General features: G+C 37.6%; 1 protein-coding gene across 2 annotated transcripts in view; it reads right to left on the bottom strand.

The window, feature by feature from the left end:
* ptgfrnb (prostaglandin F2 receptor inhibitor b) overlaps positions 1-11,249 on the bottom strand; it is a 46,735-nt gene extending 35,486 nt beyond the window's left edge. For both annotated transcript variants that reach the window (XM_066649829.1, XM_066649838.1), the window contains exons 1-3: positions 10,784-11,249; positions 7,479-7,844; positions 2,068-2,475 (exon numbers count right to left, since the gene is read on the bottom strand). In XM_066649829.1, coding sequence (XP_066505926.1) covers positions 2,068-2,475; positions 7,479-7,844; positions 10,784-10,820 — 811 coding nt within the window. In that variant the 5' untranslated portion in view covers positions 10,821-11,249. The remainder of the gene's footprint in view (positions 1-2,067; positions 2,476-7,478; positions 7,845-10,783) is intronic.
* Positions 11,250-25,134: the final 13,885 nt, after the last annotated feature.

The following is a 25,134-nucleotide window of genomic DNA, read 5'->3' as shown; positions in this document are numbered from 1 at the left end:
TCTGGCTCCTCAGAGTCCCTAATGTAATTGTACCAAATGTCTCAAACATGTCTTTTCAAACCTCCTTTCAAAAATATTTTTAAAAATTCTCTCAAAGTTTTACTGTATTTCATTTGTAACCCTAACAGCTCTCCTCACAATGTAGGACGGGAGGATAAGCTTTACCCTGACCAATTACAAGACTAACCTGGCGTGCCCCTTTCTTTAAACTGAGCAATCTTGCACTTGAGCCCTGTAATTCCCCAGAGTAAACGTGACGCTCTTTCAGCACTCATTCCGAGCCTCAAGCTGAATAAACCTGGCTCTCATTCCTATTCTCCCTGTGTAGCACAGAAGTCCAATAACATCCCATTACTTGGGTTCGGATCAGGCAGACCATTCATCCAATTACACCTCTTTAGTGTTCCCAAGTACCAAGTACCTACATTAGCACTGAATTCCTACTGCAACACAATGGATGAAGTCAGTGCATGGAGTCCTCTCAAGAACTCCATCCACAATCTCCAAAAATGTATAAAACTATAAATAAAATCAGTATCATAATAATAATGATATTACATGATGACATAATGCAGTTATGCATAAAAAGGTATATGTTCATTACATGAGCCTTCAGGCACATCCACATGGTTTCCACATGATGGCGGAGAGTGACTTTGAGGTGGAAGAGTTTGCTTCAAAATGGGAGTGACTTCAGTAGTGTAGAGATGGTTTGGTTACAAAATATCAGATGTACAACAAACCAAGATAATTGTAAGATGAAAGAAGCCTGCTGTAACAACAAAAGGGAAACACAAAGCAATCTGTCTCACCACCTCATGCAGAAGCACCCAGATGAGTACCAGGAAACCCAAAAACACCACAAGGAGAGTGCAACAGACAATGTGAGCTTTAACCAAGCAGACAGAACACATTAATTCAGCATAGCAACTATTCTGTATTTAAGTTTTAAGGGTGTTTTTTTGGTGTAAGTGTTTATGTTTGCTGTTTATATGCACACACAATCGTCTTAATTTTGTGGTAGATTTATAGTCTACATTATTTATTTTATTATTTTAAGCTATGGCTGTTTACAAAATAAGCAAATGTTTACATATATTTTGTTGTTTCTTCTGAATATTTGAAAATGTTACATTTGTACTAAATGTATTTAATTAATGTATATCAAATTAATTATTAATTTAACACAATTAGCATAAAAATAACATTTAATTTTGTGCAAGTGTGTTCTTTAATAAAGGTATGTAAAAGTATTTTTCAGTTTATTATTATTAATTGAAACACATGACATCTCGTTACTAATGAGTTAATGTGTATCACTTTATAATACTGTTCCTGATCATCATTAACTCCTAATGACAAACACAGAAACACCTTGTTCATTAGTAATGAGTTACCATGCATTGCCGTTAAATCACACCAAAAAACACATTGTGACTTGCAGTTCGTTATCTAACAAAAATTACTTATACATTTGGAAATATTTCATAAAGAATAAGAAGGATCATCTGGAGGGCTTTAAAGGAGCACTTGTTTAAAAAAATAAATACATTTTCTATTCTAAAAATGGGAGGTAAACAGACTTCAAGACATTAAAGTATTTTAGCACATTTTGTTTAATATTTGGCTAATGCTGAAGATATAATGTTTAAGGTTGCAGCTTAAAGGGTTTGATGCCTCCTGCTTCCTTCAAGGATGCCTGTTGTATTACCACTGATACGATAATTTAGACATTGAAGTGTTGCGAGTATGTATTTACATTATACTTCTCCAGATGGCATGTATGACAATAGAAGATAGACAAATAGACTTTGGCACTTTCCTGGCATAAAGCTACTTTCTGGACTTTATGTGGAACCCCTGTGGTCTACACAGAGCCCTGATAACACCACCTAAAATTTGGGATGCACACATCCACAAAGGATGGGCCATCTTCATATGAATGCCCATGGTTTTAGAATAGATACTCCAAAAAACTCATGTGATATATGTGTAAGTCAGTTTTCCATATACTTTTGCCCAGATAGTGTACCTAAACTCATAAACCGCACTGGAATCCATCCTCACCTGTTGGAACAACAGCCACTTGACCCATGAGCACTGTCTTTTCCTGTATCCTGTTCCACACACCCTGTTCTCTGGTCCACATACTGGCAGCACACACATACATCCCCTGATCTTCAGGCAATGCTCCAGACAGCATCAGGCTGTAGGAACCCCCAATATCCAAATGCAGATGCATTCCACCATCTGCATAGCGCTGAGTGAAATTCCCTCCAACAGTTACAGCCACATCCGGGCCAAATGTAAGAAGATCCTGTTCTTGTGACTGGTCCTTTTTAAAAGACCAAGTTACTGACAGATAAATACCCTCAGTGGTGTCATGGGAGATGTTGCAGCTTAAAATAATTGGTCTGCCTTCAAAGACTGAGACAGCTGGAGCTTCAGGGGCCAAGACCAGTGTATCAGGAATCACTGCAAGCAAAAAATAAAGAGGGAAGGTTTTTAGGACATTTTAGGACAGTGCTGACATATTTACACCAATGGACAAAAATACATGCATGGACTGTACACACTATAACAAAAAATGTTTATACTTTAACAAGAAAACCAAGCATAAAATTAGGACTGTTGTGGTGAAAGAATTTCCCATACGTTGATTTAATGGAGCTTAATACTGCGATATGCAATATTACTGCCCCAATTTTATTATTTTAATTATCTTGATTCTGGTGCTATACCCCTAATTGTTGGCTGGACCTGGCCTGAACTGTTTGCTTTGAGGCTGCTCCAGGGTTTTGTGCTGGTGGAGGCAGTTGGGCTTCAATAGCTGGATGTCATGTGGGTAATATTTCAAATTTTTTGTATTATTGTACTTCAACTATATAGGCTGGCTCTCCCTTTTTATTTAGTTGAAATCCAAAATGTTCCCAAACTGACAAAGTTGCATTTGGTGTTGTGACTAGATTTGCCATAGTTTTCATTTTCATAAAAGAAGACTGATACTCTGCAGTTCAGTTACACTCAATCTTCAATTTTTTTAATGATGTTTTTTTAAAACGAACCTACTTAACATTCATTATACACACACCAGGCCTGGTTCTAGTCTGCTTTGGTTAATGGGCAGTAAAACATAATAGGTGAGCAAAATTTAGTCACATTTAGAAAGCTAGAACTGTATTCTGGGTTTGTTTTGAGCAGGGATACCAGTTCAATTTAGGGACAATATACTTTCAAAGTACACATTTATAGGTTGATTACATCAGTGTAGTGCAATAATACTGTCCCATTTCCAAGACTTCTTTGTATGTGGCTAACAAATGCATCCAGAATAAGTTAAATTTAACAGAATACCTCAACCTTAAGATTGGGAATATTAGAAGGTTTGTGCTGACCAGTATCAACACTACACTATTATCACGCTCTTGCCCTGTCTCCTGCTTTCCTGCTTTTGTGATGTCTTTTTTGTGATGTTTTTTGTTTTCAGGCTTGGTTCCGTTATACTTAAATCTCAGGGCAGAAGAGGCAAGGCTAGCGGGGGCACATTTTATGAGGGTTCTTGTTCAATAGACCATTTGGACTTCCTCATGAATGTGCCCATTGGACCTTCAGAGCCCGTAACAGCACCTGGCCTTCGAACATCTCCAGCACGTGCCGTTCGAGCACAGGCCCCTGCCTCCATGGACATCGTTGCAGGAATGCTTGCTGCCCCTGCTCCAGTGACCATGGTGATCCCAGCTGCTGCTGCTCCTGTTCAAGTGATCGTGGGAATCCCAGCCACTCCCGCTCCAGTGAAGGTGGTGCCCGTTGCTCCTAGGGCCTTATTTATAAAACTGTGTGTTTTATGGAGTAAAAGCCAGAAAATAACGTGTCCCAATAAAAAAATTAAAAAATATTATAAAATAGTGCATATAGTGCACTGATCAAGAAACCAAATCTTGATGCTAGCATATTGTCTAATTACAGGCCTATTTCTAATCTATCCAAGATATAAAGCTGTAGCCCATCAATTTAGTTCATATCTACATAAGAATCATATATAGGAAATATTCCAATCTGGATTCAGGCCACATCATAGCACTGAGATAGCTCTAGTCAAGATAACAAATTATGTTCTTGCCTCTGATCAAAGCCATGTATCCCTGTTGGTTCTTCTTGACATCAATACAGGTTTCGATATGATAGACCATAATATTCTCCCAGAAAGGCTAGAAAACATGGTTGGAATCACAGGGACAAAGCTATCATGGTTCCAATCTTACTTTACGGAACGTTATCAATTCATAAAAGCAAACAATTTATCTTTGATTTATTATTCTAAAGTAAGATTTGGAATTCCGCAAAGCTCTATTTTAAGACGACACACAATTGTATATTTAAGCCAAGCGTGATGACAAACACAGATTAAAGATAATAGAGGACTGTGTAAAAGACGTGAAAGACTGGATGTTGTGTAACTTCCTCCTTCTAAAAAGTAACAAAACAGAGGTCCTGCTTTTGGGTCCAAAGGTGGCAAGAAATAAATTATCAGATTTAATTTTACTGACCTTGCAGTTATACCTGGTCCAGCAGCAAAAAATCTAGGCGTCATAATTGACCCGGATTAATCATTTGATCAACACATAGGCAGTATCACTACGACAGCTTTTTTACATGTTTGGAACATCGTCAAGATTAGAAATGCCTTATCCCTATATGACGCAAAAAACATTAGTACATGCTTTTATTACTTCAAGCCTTGACTATTGTAACACATTACTGTCAGGATGCACCAGCAGAAATTTAAGTAAACTTCAACTTGTTCAGAATGCTGCAGCCAGGGTACTCACTAAAACTAGAAAATTTGAACCTATCAGTCCAGTTCTATCATCACTGAATTGGCTGCCTGTTACATTCCGTATTGATTACAAAATTCTGTTATTAACGTATAATGCCAGTGTTTTAGGATGCTCCCTCGTCTGTGTCCTTCTGGTTTTCTCCTTTTAGTTAAAGCTGTCAATGTCAGATCTGCCGGAGTCATTAGCCACACTCTGGAAATGTTCACATCCTCTACTTTACATACACCAAACAGATCAAAACTAACTCCAACCCTCTACCTTTTTCCAAGTGGACAACTGCCCACCTGTCCGGCTGGACACTGATGAATGACTGTCGAGCTCCTGCTCCACGCTTCTGACCAGCTGCCCACGCTCCAGCCACCACCATTTGCTCTGGAGCTACCCGCCTGAGGAGCTTTTCCTTTCCACTGTCACCCCTGGCTTGCTCATTTGGGGATTTTTACATTCTTATGTCCAAACATTGTCTTTCCTGGAATTCTGTAAAGCTGCTCTGTGACACCATCAGTTGTAAAAAGTGCTATACAAATAAATTTGATTTTATTTGGTTTGATGAAGAGTGGGTCTGTTGGCTGAGCATTCTGGGAATTCCTATGTTTGATGTACTGTATAAGGGGTTTGTAGGGACTGAGTGGACAATGTAATTTAAAAAGATATAGATGGGCTGTTTTGCCGAACTGACACAAGGGGGTAAATAAATGAACTGGATGAGATTGAGAGAGTTGTGAATTCTGAAATTTTGAGAAAGCTAAAGAAGACTAGGAGAATAATGGCTTCAAGTGTAGGGGCAATAGTAGGTGAGTAGCATAATAAAATGTCTGAAGTGATTGGTGATCTTTGAGATAGAAGATGAGGTTCAACCTATCAGTTTCCTTTTGAGGAGAAGGGTAATCTGAGAGTGACTGGAGGAAGAATGAGGTGTACCATTTATTAGTTTTGTGAAGAAGTTTATTGCAGCCAAATATACTCTTAAGGTGGAGGAACGGATGGAGTGTTGTGTGTGGGCTGATGTAAGGAAGGCAGCGATTATGGAGAAGTTGTTTGAGGGAAAGGCAATGTTGTGCAAGGTATGGAAATTCTGGAATAGTTTCCACCCTGACCAGTAGTGTTTGTGGAGAGATGGCTGAAAGTATTGTTTTCTGGGCTTGAGATACCAGGTGTTGCACCTGGGAATTAGGTGGTGTATGATTACCAAAAATAGTGGCACTGGCATGAGCTTATGGTCAGGTGCTAATCCACCTACCAAAGTGTGTTTTTGGACAGTGGGAGGAAACTGAAGCACCTGGAGGAAACACACAAGGCCACAGGGAGAACACACCAAACTCCTCACAGACAGTCACCCAGCACGGCACTTGAACGCACAACCTCCAGGTCCCTGGAGCCGTGTGACTGCAACACTACCTGCTGCGCAACCGTGCTGCCATGTAACTAATTCTTTTTTAATATTCTGCATTTTTTAAAATTATTTTAAACAAGTGGGTTTTATTCATTCTTTCATTCATTTATTCATTGTCTGTAACAGCTTATCCTGTTCAGGGTCCGGGTGGGTCCGGAGCGTACCCGGAATCACTGGGCACAAGGCAGAAACACGCTCTGGAGGGAGAGCCAGTCCTTCACAGGGTGACACACACTCACACATTCATTCACACACTCATACCTATGGATACTTTTGAGTAGTCAGTCCACCCACCAACTTGATTTTGGAGAAAACCGGAGCCCCCCGCGGAAACCCACACAGACACGGGGAGAACACCCGGAGTGAGAGTGGAACCAACATCCCCAGGTCCCAACACTACCTGTTGCACCACCATGCTGCAGGGAATCTGTATTTTTCCATGAAAAAGTTCTTAAAATACTGAAAATCTTGAATAAGAAAGGTTCCAAGTTCAAACCCTAATTCCAGATTAATTGGGACTGTGTTGCATCATCTCTACTTTTAGCCCTGGCAGGAATACGTTTCATAGAACGTATTCATAAATATTCACAAAAATTATGTACAATATATAAAGGTGGCAACATGCTGCCATCCAGACAATGTTTTGTTCTGTTTTTTTGGGAAGGCCATTCTTCCAGAAATGGATTAAAATTTTATATATTGTTAGAATACGTTTTTTAATTGTTCAAATTCTCATGATATTCTGCCTGTATATATTCTATGGCTACACCACTACTCCAAGTAACATAAATCCGCCCACATACAACATCAGCTAGCTTGTGGCATAAAGCAAGCTAAAAGTGTTAACTGGCCCCATGGAACTGATTTACAAGTTATAGTGGTTAAAACCTTCCCCTAAGAAATGAAACAATGCTTCAAGTGCCTGGCACCTTAACAGAACACAAAAAAGAGCTGCATTTCAATCCGTCTGCAGTGATATCAGCAAAGTGCTGCTGGACTTTAACATAGACACATTTAGGGCTTTAAATGTGCTTTTTCTTCCCTCAACATTCACAGATGATTCATAATATACTGCTCCCCAGATGCTATGTCTGGCTGCCTGCTGCTTCTGGTCTGTTTGCTTACTGCCCCTAGAGGGTGTGTGTATTCAGTGCCACTGATGGGTTAAATGCAGAGACTCAGTTTCTCCAAGGAGAATTAAAAAATCTATTCTTCTGCCAAACTGTTAACAAAGATACTTCACCTACCTCTTAATTGCACACTTGCGTCATAGTTTCCAGTCATAACAGAATCAGTGCTGGGAGTACTGCAGGTGTACACTGCACTGTCAGTGATTTTGGTTTTTTTTATCCTGAGCTCCACTGTGCTATCTCCCAGTCTCTTTACACTGATGTCCTCACTCTCCACCCGATCCTTTAAAGACTGATCTGGAAATGTAGTCTCAAAAGTGGAGATGACTTTGATAGTCTCTACCCCTCGTGTTGCTTTCCAGTCGAAGTCCTGCTCCTGGGGGCCCTCATAGTCAGATACGTCACACCGTAATGACAGTGGCAGACCTTCAACCCGAAGCAGAGGTCCTGGTGGTATTGACACCTTTCGGCCCCAGCTCAAACCTAAACAACAAAGAGTTGCAAAAATTTGATGGATGGGTAGATGAATGGATGGTTAACATCTTAAAAGAAACGTTAATATACTTAATTATTTCATAAAAAGGTACCCTTATGTCCCATTCAATCCCAATCCCAATCATTGTTGGTAGTTAAATTCATCATCAGTTTGTATAATTTAACACCAAAATCCCAAAAAAGTCACTGAAGTATTTTAAAGGAACACTATGCAATATTAACTTTAAAATTACTGCTTGAACTGTAATACAGCACTGAACTGTAATAATGAGAACAGGGGCTCTTTCATTGCTACTCTGGGCTCAGCACTACAGAAATGTACATTTTGGATAATCGTATGAAAACCGAGTGCAGAGTCAGAGTGCAAACGAGCACAAAAAGGAGTAAAAAATATCTTAACTAATGTTCCTTAAAATCTACCTTTAAATAAACCATGTCAATATTTACTCAGGAATTCATAAATATGGCCATATTCTATTACTCACCTATCAGCACCGGGATGGTTAGAGACTAGATTAGAGATTGTTCATGTCAAAAGTCTTTCATGTCATTCCTTAAAATAACTTTTTTTTAAACAAAATGTTCTTCTTCAGGGAGATGGACATGAAATTAAAAAAGTTACAAAGCAGTATATAGAAAAAGAAACTAGCCCAATCCCCTATCCCTATTCCCGGAAGAGGTGCAATGGCTAACAGTCTAGTGTAGAATCATCAATCCGTCTCAGAATGTGGACAAAGCTGGTGATATCAGAAGATTGATGTCTATGTTCTGGTGGAGAATCTCACCAGGTCCTTCAACACTAGCTCTATAACCAGGAAAGCCCAGTAGAAAATCTAATGCCTGAGAAGACTAAGGAAAGCACATTCCCATTCTGATTTTTTTTTTTTTTTTTGTATGATTAACTACAGTTCCTTTAAATATGGTGTGAATAATAATTAAACTGACTATGTGGGCTATTCAATAAATTATTGGTATATGTATGAAGAAAAATGATAAATTTTACATAGTTTTACTTTTCTATGTTATAACCCTTCATATTTGTAAGATTTAGCAATTAGATTTCCAATTCTCTGAAACAAATACATTCATTGTCTGTAAAACATATGCTGTTCAGGATTACGGTATATCCAGGGCCTGCCCAGAATCACTGGGTGCAAGGAGAGAACAGACCCTGGATGGGGCACAAGTCCATCTCAGGGCAACATACACTTCCCTATGGACACTTTTTTAAAGAGCCAATCCACTAAACAACGTGTGTTTTTTGGACTGTGGGAGGAAACCAGATCACCCAGAGTAAACCCACTCCGATGGTTGTACCCAAAACCCACAACCCAAGGAAAAAACAGAACAACCAAACAAACAAAAAGCCAACAAAGCAAACAAAAAAAAAAACACCCCACAATTAATTCTTATAAGATATGAAAGAAATGTTCATTTGTTGCTACCATTAAAAAAAAATCACTTTCCATGTAGACCTTCAAATTTGGTAATAGGTAAAAATCATTCCTTGCTAAATCTGGGCTGTAAGGTGGATGACTAATTTCTGAATTACATACAGTGTGTCACTTAATACTTTTGTTATTCATAATGGTTAAGCTTTCAGAAAAACTGCAACAAAACTACTGATACTGAACAACAATACCTATGACTGAAAACAGCTTATACACACACACACACACACACACAGTCAGAGTAAAATAAAACCCTCTTAAGGCCCCAAAAGAGGCTCTTCTCGTTGAAGAGAAGAATCACTGACACTTGTGTAAATAGAGCCAGGAAAATTTGCAGAGGAAGAGAATTAAAAGTGCCAAAAGAGAATGAAGAAAGAAATATCTAACACGTGCTCTAGCAACCATCTGTTTCACGCATTGGTAGAGGAAGTTGATTACATGGGAACTGGAACCAGTTGGACAACTTAAACATTGGGAGTAACTCACTCCAAGACTTTTCACATACAGCAATAATCTAACTGCTCTGTTAGTCATGATTCTCCAGAATAACTGATCATTTACAAATAGCTGAGATCATAGAGATAAGTAGAGTAAAACCATAAAATAAAAAAATCCAAAACTACTACATTACACTAACTTACTGCATCAGTCCTTAATTAAATGTGCATGTTTAATGGACTTAATTTTATGTGAGAGTGCAAAGACAAGGTTAATGGAGCAAAATGAGCACAATGAGCTTAGAGGAAATGCTCATGATAAATTGATCTGTAGCTCATTATCGTGAAAAGGAATAGGCACTGACCCCAGTAATTCTGAACAGGGCTTTTTAGGTAGGGTACAAATGGTGCAGTGCTGTGGGATCCTTGTTATATATTGACTAAAAACATATCACAGATGCTTCATTAAATCTTTAGGGAACTATGATTAATTTTGCAAATTGGGTATTGCATGCCCCATTTATTGATAATCCATGTTTTACAAATAAATGTAAAGGTACTCACCAACCGTTTCTTTATTCATTGTGTATTTAGTTGCTGAAAAAAGTATTTTTGCACACCTGGTTTTACATATGTCAACAGAAATGAATGATGATTGATTTGACATTAAGGAAATATGAATGAAATACAGCCAAACTGATGACTTTTAGCACTACACCGCAGCCCCTTATGTGAGTCCATGTTGACTATGGAAAAAAGAGGAAAAATTTGCACATTCTCTCGAATGCATAATTAGCCACATGCAAATTTGTATAAAGTAGATTAATTGCCACACAAATATGACACTAAAGTAAATAACAGATTTACTATTTGGAAAGACTTAGTGTAACGTTAGGAAAAGCGTTAATGAATTCCATCGAGACGTTTTTATTTGAATGTGTTACTAAAAGAATGTGTTACAAATTCAAGTTGACTTGGCTTATGACAACATATCTGATATGTAATCCGCAATATACTTCATATATTGTCTTGTACTCACCGCTAGAGAAGATGACAAACAGAAGCAGCTTTTCCATGATGTTGTATTGCGTAGTTCTTGACAAAATTCTTCTTACTCGGACAGGAACTGACAGTAGACTGGCGCTCTCTCTCTCCCTCTCTCTTTGTCATCGGTTTATACATCCAGAACGAACCTGTTCATTCTTCGCTAGGACCAGACGGACGCTGAAGGACTTAGCGTTCACCGGGAACACATCGGTGAATCACGTCGTGGAGTTTACTGACGTGCTATTGTGACGAAATATGACGAAGCTTTGATCTGGGATACCGAAGCACGTTCCCAAAGCAGAGTTAAAAATCTCCAGCGGATTCACCTGTTTCAAATTCAGAAATAAGACCAAAGTGGCACTGGACAGGTTAGCTTTATACAACATATGTTTTGCTGCTATCACTATCGCGTATATGACCCTTCAGCAAACGTCATAAAGAATGAAACGAAAAACTCTTCCTTCAGTAATCAAAGGTCAAGTTAAAAACTTTTCAGGTGGGGCTAACACGTGACCTACCTCACTCTCACTCTCACTCTCTCTCTCTCTCTCTCTCTAAGTTGTTTTCTCTTAGTTTTCCTTTCTAGAATTGTGGCGTAGCAGGTCTGTCAAGTGTTACATCTGTTCCCGTCAGTGGGAGTGCACTCGGTCTTATTATAAAAATGAATGGCATCAATGCACAAGACTTTTAAAAACTCTGAAAAAACTTTAATAAAAAAAAACTCAAGTCTGACACCCTCTTACATCTAAGAACAATGCATTTTTAGGCACAGACTAATTTGAAAAAAATCTGTGGATCTTGCAGGGTCACTATTTGCATGAGCAACGACTAAAAAGTTATGATGATAAGTTAATTGTATCTGAAAATCATGACGAGAAGTTAAGAGACAAGTTAAGAGTTAAGAGGCACTCCTGACCACCTTACACCAAACAACTGACGTGAGCAAGACTCGCCTGATTTTATTCTTACATTGAAAATATAGCTGGAACAGAAAGTGCTTGAAAAGCATTAGTCAAAGATCTTTCCTTGATGGGTCCCAAGCACAAGTAGAGGTTGCACTAACTGACATTTTAAAGTTTAAAGCCCGTGAGAACCTGAATCTTAGTAAGTGGCTCATTGAGGCCTACAATATAAATATACAAATAATTTCTTATCTGCTCAGCAGATAAGAAATTATCTGCTGTATCTCACCAAATGCTCTGGATGCAAAATTGGCATCCATTGTTGATCTGGTGTTGATTTTGTTTATCTATATATGGGCTGGTAACTCAGTTATAGAAATAATAAAAAAAAAAAAAAAAAAAAAAAAAAATCAGTGAACCACATGGATCTGTGAAATCACGACCGCAATGTAAAGCTAAAAAGCTTTAGTCTCATGGCTGTGTGTGTTGTCATGGTAACAAAACTTTGTTCAGCAGTGGGCTGCAAGTCACACATGTTCATTAGAATATACCCACACTGTTCTCAGTATTTATGTAATGTTTTGTCCAAATTCTCTTTAGTGTCTTCTTTCAAAAAAACATGGATATGGGTATTGAAAAGTAAAACAAAAATCAGTTTTTTTTTTTTTTTAAATAGGGCAAGGAAAACCCCCCTCGAAGCTGGAGGAAGAAACCTTGGTGGGAGGAACTGGGGAATGTATTCTCTTCTGGTCCAACAATTTGTAAACTGATTCATTATCTGTAACTGATTATCCAGTTCAGGGTCGCGATGGGTCCAGAGCCTACCCCAAATTACTTGGTGCAAGGCAGGAATACACCCTGGAGGGGGCGCCAGTCCTTCACAGGGCAACACACACACACACACACACACACACACACACACACACACACACACATTCACACACTCAAACCTATGGACACTTTTGTGTCGCCAGTCCACATATCAATGTGTATTTTTGGACCGTGGGAGGAAACTGCAGCACCTGGAGGAAACCCACGCAGATACAGGGAGATCACACCACACTCCTCACAGACAGTCACCCGAAGAAAACCCACGCAGACACAGGGAGAACACACCGCACTCCTCACAGACAGTCACCCGAAGAAAACCCACGCAGACACAGGGAGAACACACCACACTCCTCACAGACAGTCACTCGGAGGAAACCCACGCAGACACAGGGAGAACACACCACACTCCTCACAGACAGTCACTCAGAGTGGGACTTGAACCCAAAGGTGCTGCTCCTCTACACTAACAGAGGTTGTTGTCTCCTGAGTACTAAGCCCAATTAATGCTTCTGTGTTAAACCTATTCTGTAGGCAGTGTGGCCTGATGCACCCCTCTATAGAAATGTAACTATGCATTGTGTTGCTGAAGACCATAACGACTTTGATTGGTCAGTAGTCAGATGGACATTGTTTAAGATGAACTAAAGAAGTACAGAAACATGAACTCCTCTTCTCCACACCCAGAGATGCAGCCAGCAGCAAATTCATAGCAAGAATTTTCCTCAGATATGGTGTGGGAGTCAGGGATGAATAAAAATGTTCAAAGACACAAAAAAATACAAATACGGATGTCTGCTGGAAAAAAAATGAGAAGCGGGATCATTAGGGAAAACTGGCTTTGTATTACTTTTATTACTTTTTGTATTACATTTCTGGCGCTTCATGTAATCTATTCTCTGTCCCTATTCTCTGTACTACACAGTGATAAGATGATGTTTTAGATTCAGACCTAGTGGTGTTGTGGTGTAATTTTAGAGTGACGCAGACATCAACGCAGAAGTTTATATGCTTGCAACAGCGTACTCTTGCACAGCCTACTGCGTAGACTCTACATCAAGTCAATGCAAAAGTATAAATCTGAGTCTATGTAGACCACAACAAATGTGATTGGTCTGCAGTTGAACAAACATGGTTCAAGTTGCTCAAATCAAGAATTCCAGAAATATTGACTAATCTACACTACACTAGTCGTAAAACTAATACCACTACACCTTTACATTGTTTACTACAAAGGGTTGAAGCAGATGTTTAAAATCCAGCCTTAGTGGTTTGGCGGTGTAATTTCAGAGTGACGCAGAAGCCAACGAACAAGTAAACTGTCACAATGGCATAGGACACTTGTACTCTGCACTGAGTCAAAACAAAAGTATAAACTGGTGTGTTCTCTGCACCAGAACATTTTTAATAATTTAGAAACACTAAGTAAGATGTTTTGTGCTCCTGGGGCTCCCCCTAGTGCCTATTACTTTTTACATCACTGTACTGAAATTGGAAGGGAGGGAAGGGGTGGTTTCCAACACTCTTCAAAAATTACATAGTGCAGTTTCTGCAGTACTGAGCCAAGAGTAGCAACAACAGAGGCTCTGTTCTACCTATTACAGGCCAGTGAATCATCACAATGATTTTGAAGCTGTAATTACATAGTGTCCCTCTAAGCGCTCTGTTTTATCTTCAAAGTTGCAGAGTATAGTTTGAACTATTCCTGCATTTCTGAGACACCTGTTTCTTAAACAGGCTACAGTTCTGCTTTTCTGACTTTTTGCCTGATACACGTTTTTGTCTTTTGGACTTTATCTCTCTGTACCAATTTTGGGGTTTTGGAATATTTCTTGTGAATATTTGGAATATTCACACGTTACGGTTACCCACACATAAACCAAAAGGAACGGCAGATTTTCATCAGGTGACTTCACTAGAGTTACAGACACTCTAAAAATGGCACATGACACAAGTCACATGACACAAAAGGAGGCAACAAATTATCACATGACTGAACAGAAGCACATGGCTAAGTAAACAAAGCACAACACCTGAGAATCAAAACCTTGAATACAACTTTGAGACAGAATTAGACTAGAGGGGGTGGAAACCTGGCAAGTTCTAACTTGCAAGAAAACGAGGGATCATATTACACTTGACATCACTGCACTGGTGACCTGTTAGTTTTGAATTCAACCCCAAAGTAGAAAAATTGAGGGCAGTAAGGAAAATGATAATAAAACAAAAACACAGAGTTTCTTACATTTATTTTACTTATATTTCATTGCAGACAATTAAAAACCAAAAAATATTTAATGTTTTCTCTGGTCAACTTCTGTTTCATTTGTTAAAATACATATCTCCCAGCATTTCAGGCATGCGACATATTCCAAAAAATAATTGGGATGGTAAAGCAAACTTTTCAGGCAGAATTAATTTATGGTGAATCTCACAGAAAGTAATGATATTTCGCCAGTGTAATGTATGAAAATGTGTATGAATATCCCTGGAAAATATGTCATCTTTTTTTCCCTGGCAATTTATTCTACTGTTCTACTGTATTTATTTAAATTTCTTTTCCCCCCTTTTTTAACCCCTATGTTTTTGCTAAATTTTCTATCCAAGTTTTACCAATACCACCATTTTGATAATTCTCACCAAGTGCACATGGCAAACACATGCTTCCTCCAAGAACCCTTCTTCCTACCAATCTATTGCCTCTTAAACACTGGCACTAATGCAGCACATATTGCATAATGCAAAAAAAAAAAAAAAAAAAAAAAAAAAAAAAAAAAAAAACATTTGCTCTTTGTGTATGTTTTTATGTACTTGTATAGTAAATACATTTTTCATTTACAACAATGAATGTTTTCTAGTTTTAAAACAATAACTTGTAATTCACAAATTCACAAATCCACCATTGCAATAATACAATAATGTATAGATCTACTTTTTAAAAGTATAATATTGATTATTTGCAATTTCATTGAAAGAAATAATTTTTATCATTAACAACAATAAATATTCAATATTCAACAGGCTTTATGACTGTCAATTATCAAAAAAAAAAAAAAAAAAAAAGAATAAATAACTACCACGCAGGGGCGCTATTTCTCCAAAAATGGCGTTCAAACGAATGTAAAGGGTGTAGGGTACGTTGCCTAAAAACACTAATGGTAATTAAGCAAATAAATGTGGTTAGTATTAAATAGCTTTTAAACTAAACCTTACACGTGAATAAAGTGTTCTAATTGTTGTGTACATGGTGTATAACGTACACATTTGCTCATATGTAGATGCTACCATCAATCAAGAGTAAATAGTTGCCTACATGTGTTGAAAGCTAGGTAATAGTTTTAAAAATTGACAAATAAATGTTCTTCTGCTTTCAAAGCCAAATAATGGAAGGACAAGGGAATGGAAAAGTACATATTTGACCTGTAGAAAATAAAACATTAGCTTTTTCAGAAAAGTATGATTCTTAGTTTCACCATTTGAAACAGTTTGAAGATTCTGTAGTAGTACAATATTATAGAATATGGATTACAACCATTTCACATTAAATGGTTCAACAACTGTCATCTAGAGAACTTTTCATTTCACCGTAAACGTAGCAGAGATTACAAAGTTGCCCTTGCTGATTTATCCCTTTCACCATAAATGCTCCACTTTTTAAAGTAACACTTGTTAGAAATGTGTATTTTTTGTCTCCTGGGCTCCCAGTATAGTCGCAGGGTGTCATTCATTATTGCAGCTCTGAAATAAAGTCAATGATATTACAAGCTAACTGAGATACGTTAGTTCTATAATGTTCCAAACTCAAGGATCTGTTTTTGCATGTGAATGACAATGACTGATCAACCTGGCAGGGAAGTATTTTCTGCTGTTGTATTTTTGTTGTTTATCTTGTATCCTTATGTTTGAGCCAGATTACTGTAGCTGTCATAAGAAAAGTTCATGACCCTACACGAGTTTAATCAATTTGATTCTTTTTACCTCGCCAATGTGTGTGTGTGGATTGAATGTTGTGTTGAAAATAAAGCATCCTTGGGTTTCTAGAAAGGTGCTGTATAAGTGTAACATTAAATAAATGAAACATTGGTTATCTAATATTTAAACTAAATATTACACTTAAATAAAGTGCAAACACAAATGAGTTATGAGATTTTAGCCGTTTTCTCTCTTTTTCCCTGTTTTGTGCAGGGAAACACTTAGGAACTGTTAAGCAAAACCATTTTATTTTTGTTTTTTTCTATAATTGCAGCTTTGTATAAATTCATTCATTCATCCATTATCTGTAAGCGCTTATCCAGTTCAGGGTCGCGGTGGGTCCAGAGCCTACCTGGAATCATTGGGCGCAAGGCAGGAATACACCCTGGAGGGGGCGCCAGTCCTTCACAGGGCAACACAAACACTCACACATTCACCCACACACTCACACCTACGGACACTTTTGAGTCACCAATCCACCTACCAACGTGTGTTTTTGGACTGTGGGAGGAAACTGGAGCTTTGTATAAATGTATAAATAAATTCCAGTAGAGCTTGGAAGTAAAAGATGTGTACATGTGTCAATATGGGGTGGAGGGAAAATATTCTCAATGTTTGGGAACCACAGGGTTAGAGTAGGAATGAGTGGAGATGGAAAGATAGGGTAAGGGGAGATGCAAATTCAAGAAGAGGAGGGCGAAGCAGAGGATTTGGGGTCAGATAAGAGATGATTTCGGGTGAACAGAAGAGACTAGAGATCGTTCAGCTTTGGCCAAGGTTTTCAATAAGACAAAAATACTTGTTGGAATCAAAAGGAATCTCTGACAGCACCCCATAAATATCATTTGCTGGAAGAGGTCATGACAAAACTACCAGGCCTTATGTTTGATATTTTGGTATTGGTGGAGGTTCCCCAGGATCCTGACATTCCAGATGGTGCACAATTACATTGGTGTACTTTGCATGTTTTAGCAAACAATCTGAGGGAATTGGGATCTTCAGGCTTTAGATTTTTTTGAGATGGTGTATTTCATTTCCTAGCTAGAATGGCCTTGTGTAGGTCTGAGATATAGCTGTAGTCCTTTGATACTACAGAAACTGTCAACAAGGATAAATTCAGGAATGTTTATAACCTCTGGGGGACAGCTGAAAATGGGGAGTTTAATCCTTAGTAGTTGCTCTCATTCAAAAGTAGAGGCTTTGTGCTCTAGGTTTGTTTTGTTTTATGAGGATAAACAAAGTACAAATGGAGATATATTTGAATTGTGATTAAAAAGAATCTTGTTTCCATGTGAGTAAAATTGCACAAAATCTGAGAGAGAGAGAGAGAGAGAGAGAGAGAGAGAGAGAGAGAGAAAACCCTGACAGAACAAAATTGCTGAAACAAATCGTGAGAGAAAATTGAAAGCATGCACATTTAAACTGGGACACAAAACAGAATGAAAGTAATGAGAGTTCATGAAAATGGTGACTCTTACTAGACATACTGGACCTTTTGAGGGGTCTGTGGAGCTCATATATACAGAACCTATTGTATAATTTGTGCTGGCCAATAAAATAAAACCTGATGTTGTACTGACAATCGTCCTTAATATAATGGGAGGTAAAACATACACATAGCCTTGTGCGGCCTGCTAAACCTGGTGTCCTCTGTCACGGACAAATTCTGAGTGACACCATTAGACAGGCTGGTGTGTGGTTTGCACAGTGAGAACATTTAAAAGCATCTTCTGACCGAAAGCATCTTGAGACTAGATAGAGAAACTGAAGTGATTATTTCCATGGAGATAGCAACTGAAGAAGCACATCAATTAAGTGTATTATCTGTACACAAGCACAAGGTATAAGTTGAAACAACAACAACAACAAACAAATATAAACCCAAACAAAAGAAACAATGCTACTGTTGTGGGGAAAAAGTGGCCATCAAACACAAAAATGCTGGTATAAAGACATAGGCAGTAGATGCTGTGGGTTGGGTGGTCACATTGAACATGCCAGAAAAACAAAAAGCAAACTCAAAGCCATATATATATATGTAAAAAAAAACAACAAAAAAACAAACAAAAAAAAAAAAATAAAGAGACACGTAAATCAAGTGAAACACTTCCAACAAAGTGGTAAATATTGTGTACGAGTACTGCATTGAAAGCCAAATTTCTTGGCCCCATGAACATCAACAAACTTAAATAATTCCCAGCAATGAATTGCTGTTTGCAGTCTTTGAACATCACATTTGTCTGTACAGTATATCATTGGAAAAAAAACAAACTGAAGGGGAAAATGTAGGGGGGTGGAATTCAGGCAGTGGAGGTGTGAATAATCAGCATATGAATAACAGGAAAAAAGTCACTTCTGACTGGTTGGTAGATCGATCTGTCATCCTGGACCATCACATGTTTTATGTCGTTCTCATGAGGGATACACTATAATCAGTGACATGAAATGAACAATGAAAAGTACTACATTTGGGAAGGATAAAAAACCTTGTTGATTAAAAATAAAAAAAAATATTTAAACTATACAGGGCATAAAATTACATTTTATAATGATAAAATTCTCTTTTCCGCTTCTGTGTTATATGTCAGAACACCAATAACGTTCATATGTCTCATGTGTCACCATGTACAGGTGCTGGTCATAAAATTAGAATATCATGAAAAAGTTGATTTATTTCAGTAGTTCCATTCAAATAGTGAAACTTGTATATTGTACTCATTCATTACACACAGACTGATATATTTCAAGTGTTTATTTCTTTTAACCTCTAGTGCCCTGGGGTTTAACGGAGCCAACACCCAACACCCCCCAAAATTTTCCCTGGACTTGAAGGGGTAGTCCTCCAGTGAGGGGGAGGCTCCAGAACACTGCAGACGCTGGCTCCTTTGTTTACTGGTGTGCAAGTCCGGCAAATTGCATATCCAGAAAATGGATTCCTTGCTACATATATATTGTTGAAGGTCTGTCACGGCTGGGCAGGGAAGACGAGGAGGAGGCAGACGTACTCAAGGCGAGGAATTTATTTACAAAACAAAAAGCAAAACCAACAGAGAAAACAAACACATGCAAACTAGTACAGAAAACACAAACCAAAATAAACTGAACAAAACTAAACAGGAACAAACAAGGACAGGAACCAATAGAGGACAACCGTGAATCAGGGTAGACATGGGTAAACTCAGACATGGAAACACAAATCCACACACACACAAGACTAGACCAGGGAGCACTGAAACAAAGGGACTATATATATTAAAAGGACAAATGAGGAACATCTGAGAAGGATAACGAGAGCAGATGGGAGTTTTAATTACACAAACTTATTCTGAGGGCAGAAAGAAAAATTACTGGTTCAGAGAGATAACCAATCATAGTAGTTCATATATATATCTCACTGGACCCTTTCCACTTGTATGCAAACATGGTGTAGGTATTCATCTGCCTGTCATCAACTCATGAGGAGTCAAATGCAAATCACGTAGCTCACTTGAGCAACACACCATTAATGCTAATGGAAGTGTTGCTATCCAATATAAACCTGTGTGCTGACAGATTTTAACAATCTGATTTTTCAAAACACCATTCATTTTTTCGCAAATCCCTTGGCTTTGTGGACGGTATAGTGCATTCCCAATTTGTACAAAATTAATTTTACTGTTTTATCCACAAACACTTTTCCATTATCTGAGGATATTCGATCTGGAAGTCCCCACCTGCTTATGACTTCTCTACACAAAATCTTTGCAACAGATTGAGCTCCTACTTAGTTAGACAAACTCAGGCTTAAATATTAAAGTCTTTTTCACAACATCTAGTATTTACCTTCTACCTGTTTTTATTATTTCATCAAATTCCAAAACTACTTTATGCATAGGATCCCTCTGAACATTAATTTCCAGGCAAATTGTGCACATGCTAATGACATACTCAATTTGTTTACGTGAATATGATGCTTAAATTCTTCAAATTCTTTGTAATTTTCTTAATTTCCCCCCTTGCTATGTGAACTAATCCTTGGCCATCCAGAATCAAAGGACCCAACAGGTCTGAAGCACTCATATGCAAAGGGACCAAACTGTCCACAATTATAGCACACTTCAGGGGACTGCTGAAAGTTCAGGTTAAATCTTCCTGGTCTTCTTCGACCTAAATTTCCCCGACCTCTTCCTCTCTAAGTCTGCATCTGACCAAAAACAGGCTGTGGCCAGAATGTAACTGGCACCTCTCCATGTAATGTGGACTGCCTCACTTGAGGTTGTGTCTGATTCAGCTGAGATTGTGGTAGCGGCTGAGTTGAAGGCTGACTTTGTATAACTACAGCCTGTTTATTTTCTTTCTTCTTGTTGTCCACCAGTTGTGTTTGATTCAGTTTTCTGAGGGTTTCTTGGTCCTGTACATTCTGAACCCTCACTGCATTTGACTGCAACACAAAAATCGTGTAGTAGCAAAGAATCTCAACAATAAACCCCAAACCAGCTTAGACTCATAGTTGAATACAACCCGTATTTATAACCCTTAATAAAATGAACCTAACAAGTATGTTATCTTAATAAATGAACTGCATTAGTCAATCTTTTGCCAAGTTTTTCTTTTAAAAAGTATGTCATGTAGTCTCTTATATGCCACACATAAATGAATATAAAGCCTAAATTGAGAAATTTCTTACAGTAGTCTATACATAAAAGCAGTCTAAATGTGTATCAGCAATAATGACTATATGAGTATATATACAAATATTAAATGCAGGTATTTGTGAAAGAGTCTGTGGATAAACATGTACAAGCCTTGCCCAGACAGGATCCAGCTGCTCACTGTGACTTCAGTACCCCCTTCTGCTGCTGAGCTGTAGTCAGTTACCCACTGTCTGTGCTCCTACTTTTTCTCTCTCACACAACCCATAGGATAAGGGAAACAGACAGATAGAAATTTAACACATTGAGCTTACTTATTACTAATTAAACGTTCAGTATGCTTATATGTACTTTATTTACCAACACTTTAGTTAATTTATAACATTATATCTTTCATTCAATACAGTAAAATCTATCTCATGGAAACAAGCTCCAGCATGTATATTCATTAACCTAAGACCAGAATAACCCCCCTTTTTTCTAAACAGGAAGGATAATGAAAAGAGAGAGGGTTCAAAGTTTGACTGATAGCAAAGGAAATCATAATGAAACAAATCAGCCCTTTCATCTGTTTATATTTAACCTCAAATTACTAACTATTAGAAATACATATAAATCACAGCTATATGGTCAGGTGACACCACACATTTATTTCAACATATTATGGGTGACATAGTCACATAACTGCATCCTTTAGTTTCTTGAAAAACTTAATATATCAGTGTTATTCTAGTACTTGCAATTTATACTTCCGTATATGAACAACCATTCGAGTGGTATGTTTTAAACCTTCAGAATTTATTTCCAATATTCAAATATTAGTAGTACTTTTGTACTTATCAGTTGACAACAATAATTAATTGTTTATATAAATGAATAGAACTGCACAAAGATCTAGACACCACCAGAGGTTATAAGATTAAAACCCTTTTATCTGATCAATAAATGTTAATTTACTAGAAAATTAACATCAAAGTTAAGAAATTCTACAGTCCCATTCTATACACAAATATTGATCCAAACTTCATGGCAGTTCACACTTTCCAAGACCCTCAGCCTACACCCAGTCCTACTGGCCAAGAACAATGACCCCAAACAATAAGTCTCTCAAATTTTCTCACAATCAAGACTGGTCCACAAACTTACACACACCCACTTTTCTCATATAATTTAGATCACTTGCAATTTCACACAAGTGCCTCACCCACTGAGAAGCAACCTTTCAATCTTCTTAACACCTAAACTTTTGCACAGCACTGCACATTATATATCCATATACAAATTAATAATACATTTATACATATACCCCTTTTTGGTGTCTTTTTCTCTAACACTTAATTACGCATGAATTCTTTAAGAATTAATTAATATAATACAAATTAATTGGCCTTTTTTCCAATACTAATTTAACCTTTTAATTACCAATTATAAGCAGTTTATAGGTATTCAAATGTATCCAATTAAATAACATCCAGAAACACATTTGTTAGTTGTGCGTCTCTTTCACACACATTTTCACAACACTCAGTTTTATAACTCCTCTTTCACTTTTTCTATTCTTAATATCTAAAAAGTCCTTCCTGAGCTCATGTGATGTGTCTCAAATGAAGGCTCATACATCTAAAACTTATTTATTTATTTCATAAAGTCCTCTTATCAAGCTCATAATTCCATCCATCCATCCATTATCTGTAACCGCTTATCCAATTTCATAGAAGTCCTCTTTTCAAGTTCATAAATGTATTTACAATTAAGAAAAGTCTTGAAAAGGGCTCATAGTGGTTATCTTTACCAGTATCTTTCCCTATTAATTTCTAATCTCTTATTCATAATCACCTCCAGCATTCATTCGTTTAATTGAGACTTTGTCACACATACTCAATCTGCCAAGCCCAAAAACAGAAAGGAGGAGAATGGCCTTTCCCCCCTTACACAGAGAGACACTTTTTATGGACAAAAACAAACACCAGAGAGGGGCAAGTGAGACCAGCTCCACTGACACACTCTCTCACACACACAGACCCTCTAACAATCCAAAGCACAAACCAAGTTTGAACACCCAACAATGCAACAGAACTACATACACACACAGCACTTAGCCCCAAACAGCAAAAGTCGACTTAATACCACTATAGCATGCTTTTAATTTCACTGCTGCTCCCTATTTTCTTTTTTAATTTATGCTACCTGATGAGGTGTAATAATTCAAAAAGTGATCGTCAATATTGTTTTGAGTGGGCACCCCAAATTAAACCTTAGTACACTCCTCCGGTTCCTGTGAACTCTAAAAAAAGGGGTATTTTATCCCAAATTTGTGGCTTCCTAATCTTTTATAACTCACTATTTACTCTTTTTACTTTATGCCTTTCTTCTTCTATATTTTCTCCTTTAATTTCTTATTTATTTAATATTTCTCATATATTCCTTTACTTGTAACTTTACATAAATTTTAACCAAATGCCACTGGGCCCCAGGGCTTCTAACAATTTTTAATATATTCCAATTCCACAATAACTCAAAGCTTACTTTCAGGCAGTGACTAAAAATGTCTTACAATTTTAAGCAAAAATGGCCCTATTTACTAAAACCCACATGTCATTTGTTAGCTCACTTTATTGTTACTAATTAAGCTATTCTACACTTATACTTCAACTTTTCCTTTCCTTTTTTACACTTACACTATTACCTTTATTCTATCTTTACATTATTTTAATTTAAAATGATGAAAACTCTCCCAGCATCATCAACACAATACTGCATACACTAATGACTCTAATATGGTGCAGCCCAACTGTCAAAAAGCTCAAGCATACAACCAGCGCTTAAATTTGTGAAAAGCTCACCTTTATTTGCCGGCTTCATTCCTCCCAGAATCTACATTCCTCCTGTTCTCAGAGCAGTAGCTACATTTCTCCTTCCCTCAGAGCAGTACTGCACTACACTAGCTATATTCCCCCTGTCGTCAGAGCAGTAGCCCCTCAAAGCAGTAGCTACATTCCTTCTGCCTTCAGAGCAGTACCATACTACACTAGATACATTCTGCCCTTGGAGCTGTAGCTACATTCCTCATGCCCTTAGAGCAGTAATACACTATACAGTAGCTACATCCCCCTGCCCTCAGAGCAGTAATACAGTACATTTCCCCTCCCATTAGAGCAGCACTGGTACACTACACAGTACATTTCTGCGTTAAGTGCAAGATTAAGCAATAAAATAGTCATTAAAACTATTTTTATTAGTCATTAAAACATTGTTTAATAATTTACTCTAAAGAAAAACAGTACTCCCGACCCAAGAACAAAAATTCTTTCACATTTCTCTCTATGTATCCTTCTAATAGGCAGCACTCCTGCCCCAAAAGCAGCACCCACCCCACACCGTGTAGTATGATTTGGGCTAATGGGTTAAGTTAACTAACTGGGTTTGCTACGGTACATGATACTCAGTTAATCTCAAATAACTCAATCCCAAATATATAAGGATTCCTAGCATGGGGTTGCATGTAAACATGTAGCTAACATAGCTACCAGTCAACATTATGTGATGTTTCACAGTCATTAAAATTAGCTGATTTTGCTATAGATAACTAAGCTCTCAGATGCAAGCTTCATTTCTTGGTTCTCCACAAAATCAAGCAAAGTTATATTTGTCTGTGAAATGTTACCAAAAAAACATAATTCAACTTGCTGGCTGACACCAGTGAAACTACTGTTAACTATGAGGTAAATCAGCAAACTTGCACTCACTTTGTTGAAGTTTGCTAAATAATATAAACTCAAATAACTACATAAAACAAATAAGACTGAAAAATTCTTACCTTTTGTGAAAGTATGCTTCGATTTTCTCAGCTGCACAACCACAGTCTTGCACTGCGGGAGAGGGTTTTTTTTTGTCTTTCAAATTCCGCCTATTTTGCCCCACCCCCACTACAATTTGATTGATTATATCTCTGAACCAATTTTTCTTTCTGCCCTCAGAACAAGTTTGTGTAACTAAAACTCCTATCTGCT

Source organism: Hoplias malabaricus, chromosome 2, assembly GCF_029633855.1.
Source record: "Hoplias malabaricus isolate fHopMal1 chromosome 2, fHopMal1.hap1, whole genome shotgun sequence".
Lineage (NCBI taxonomy): Eukaryota > Metazoa > Chordata > Actinopteri > Characiformes > Erythrinidae > Hoplias > Hoplias malabaricus.
Note: the sequence above shows the minus strand (reverse complement) of the source record. Positions and strands in the feature narration are given on the sequence as shown.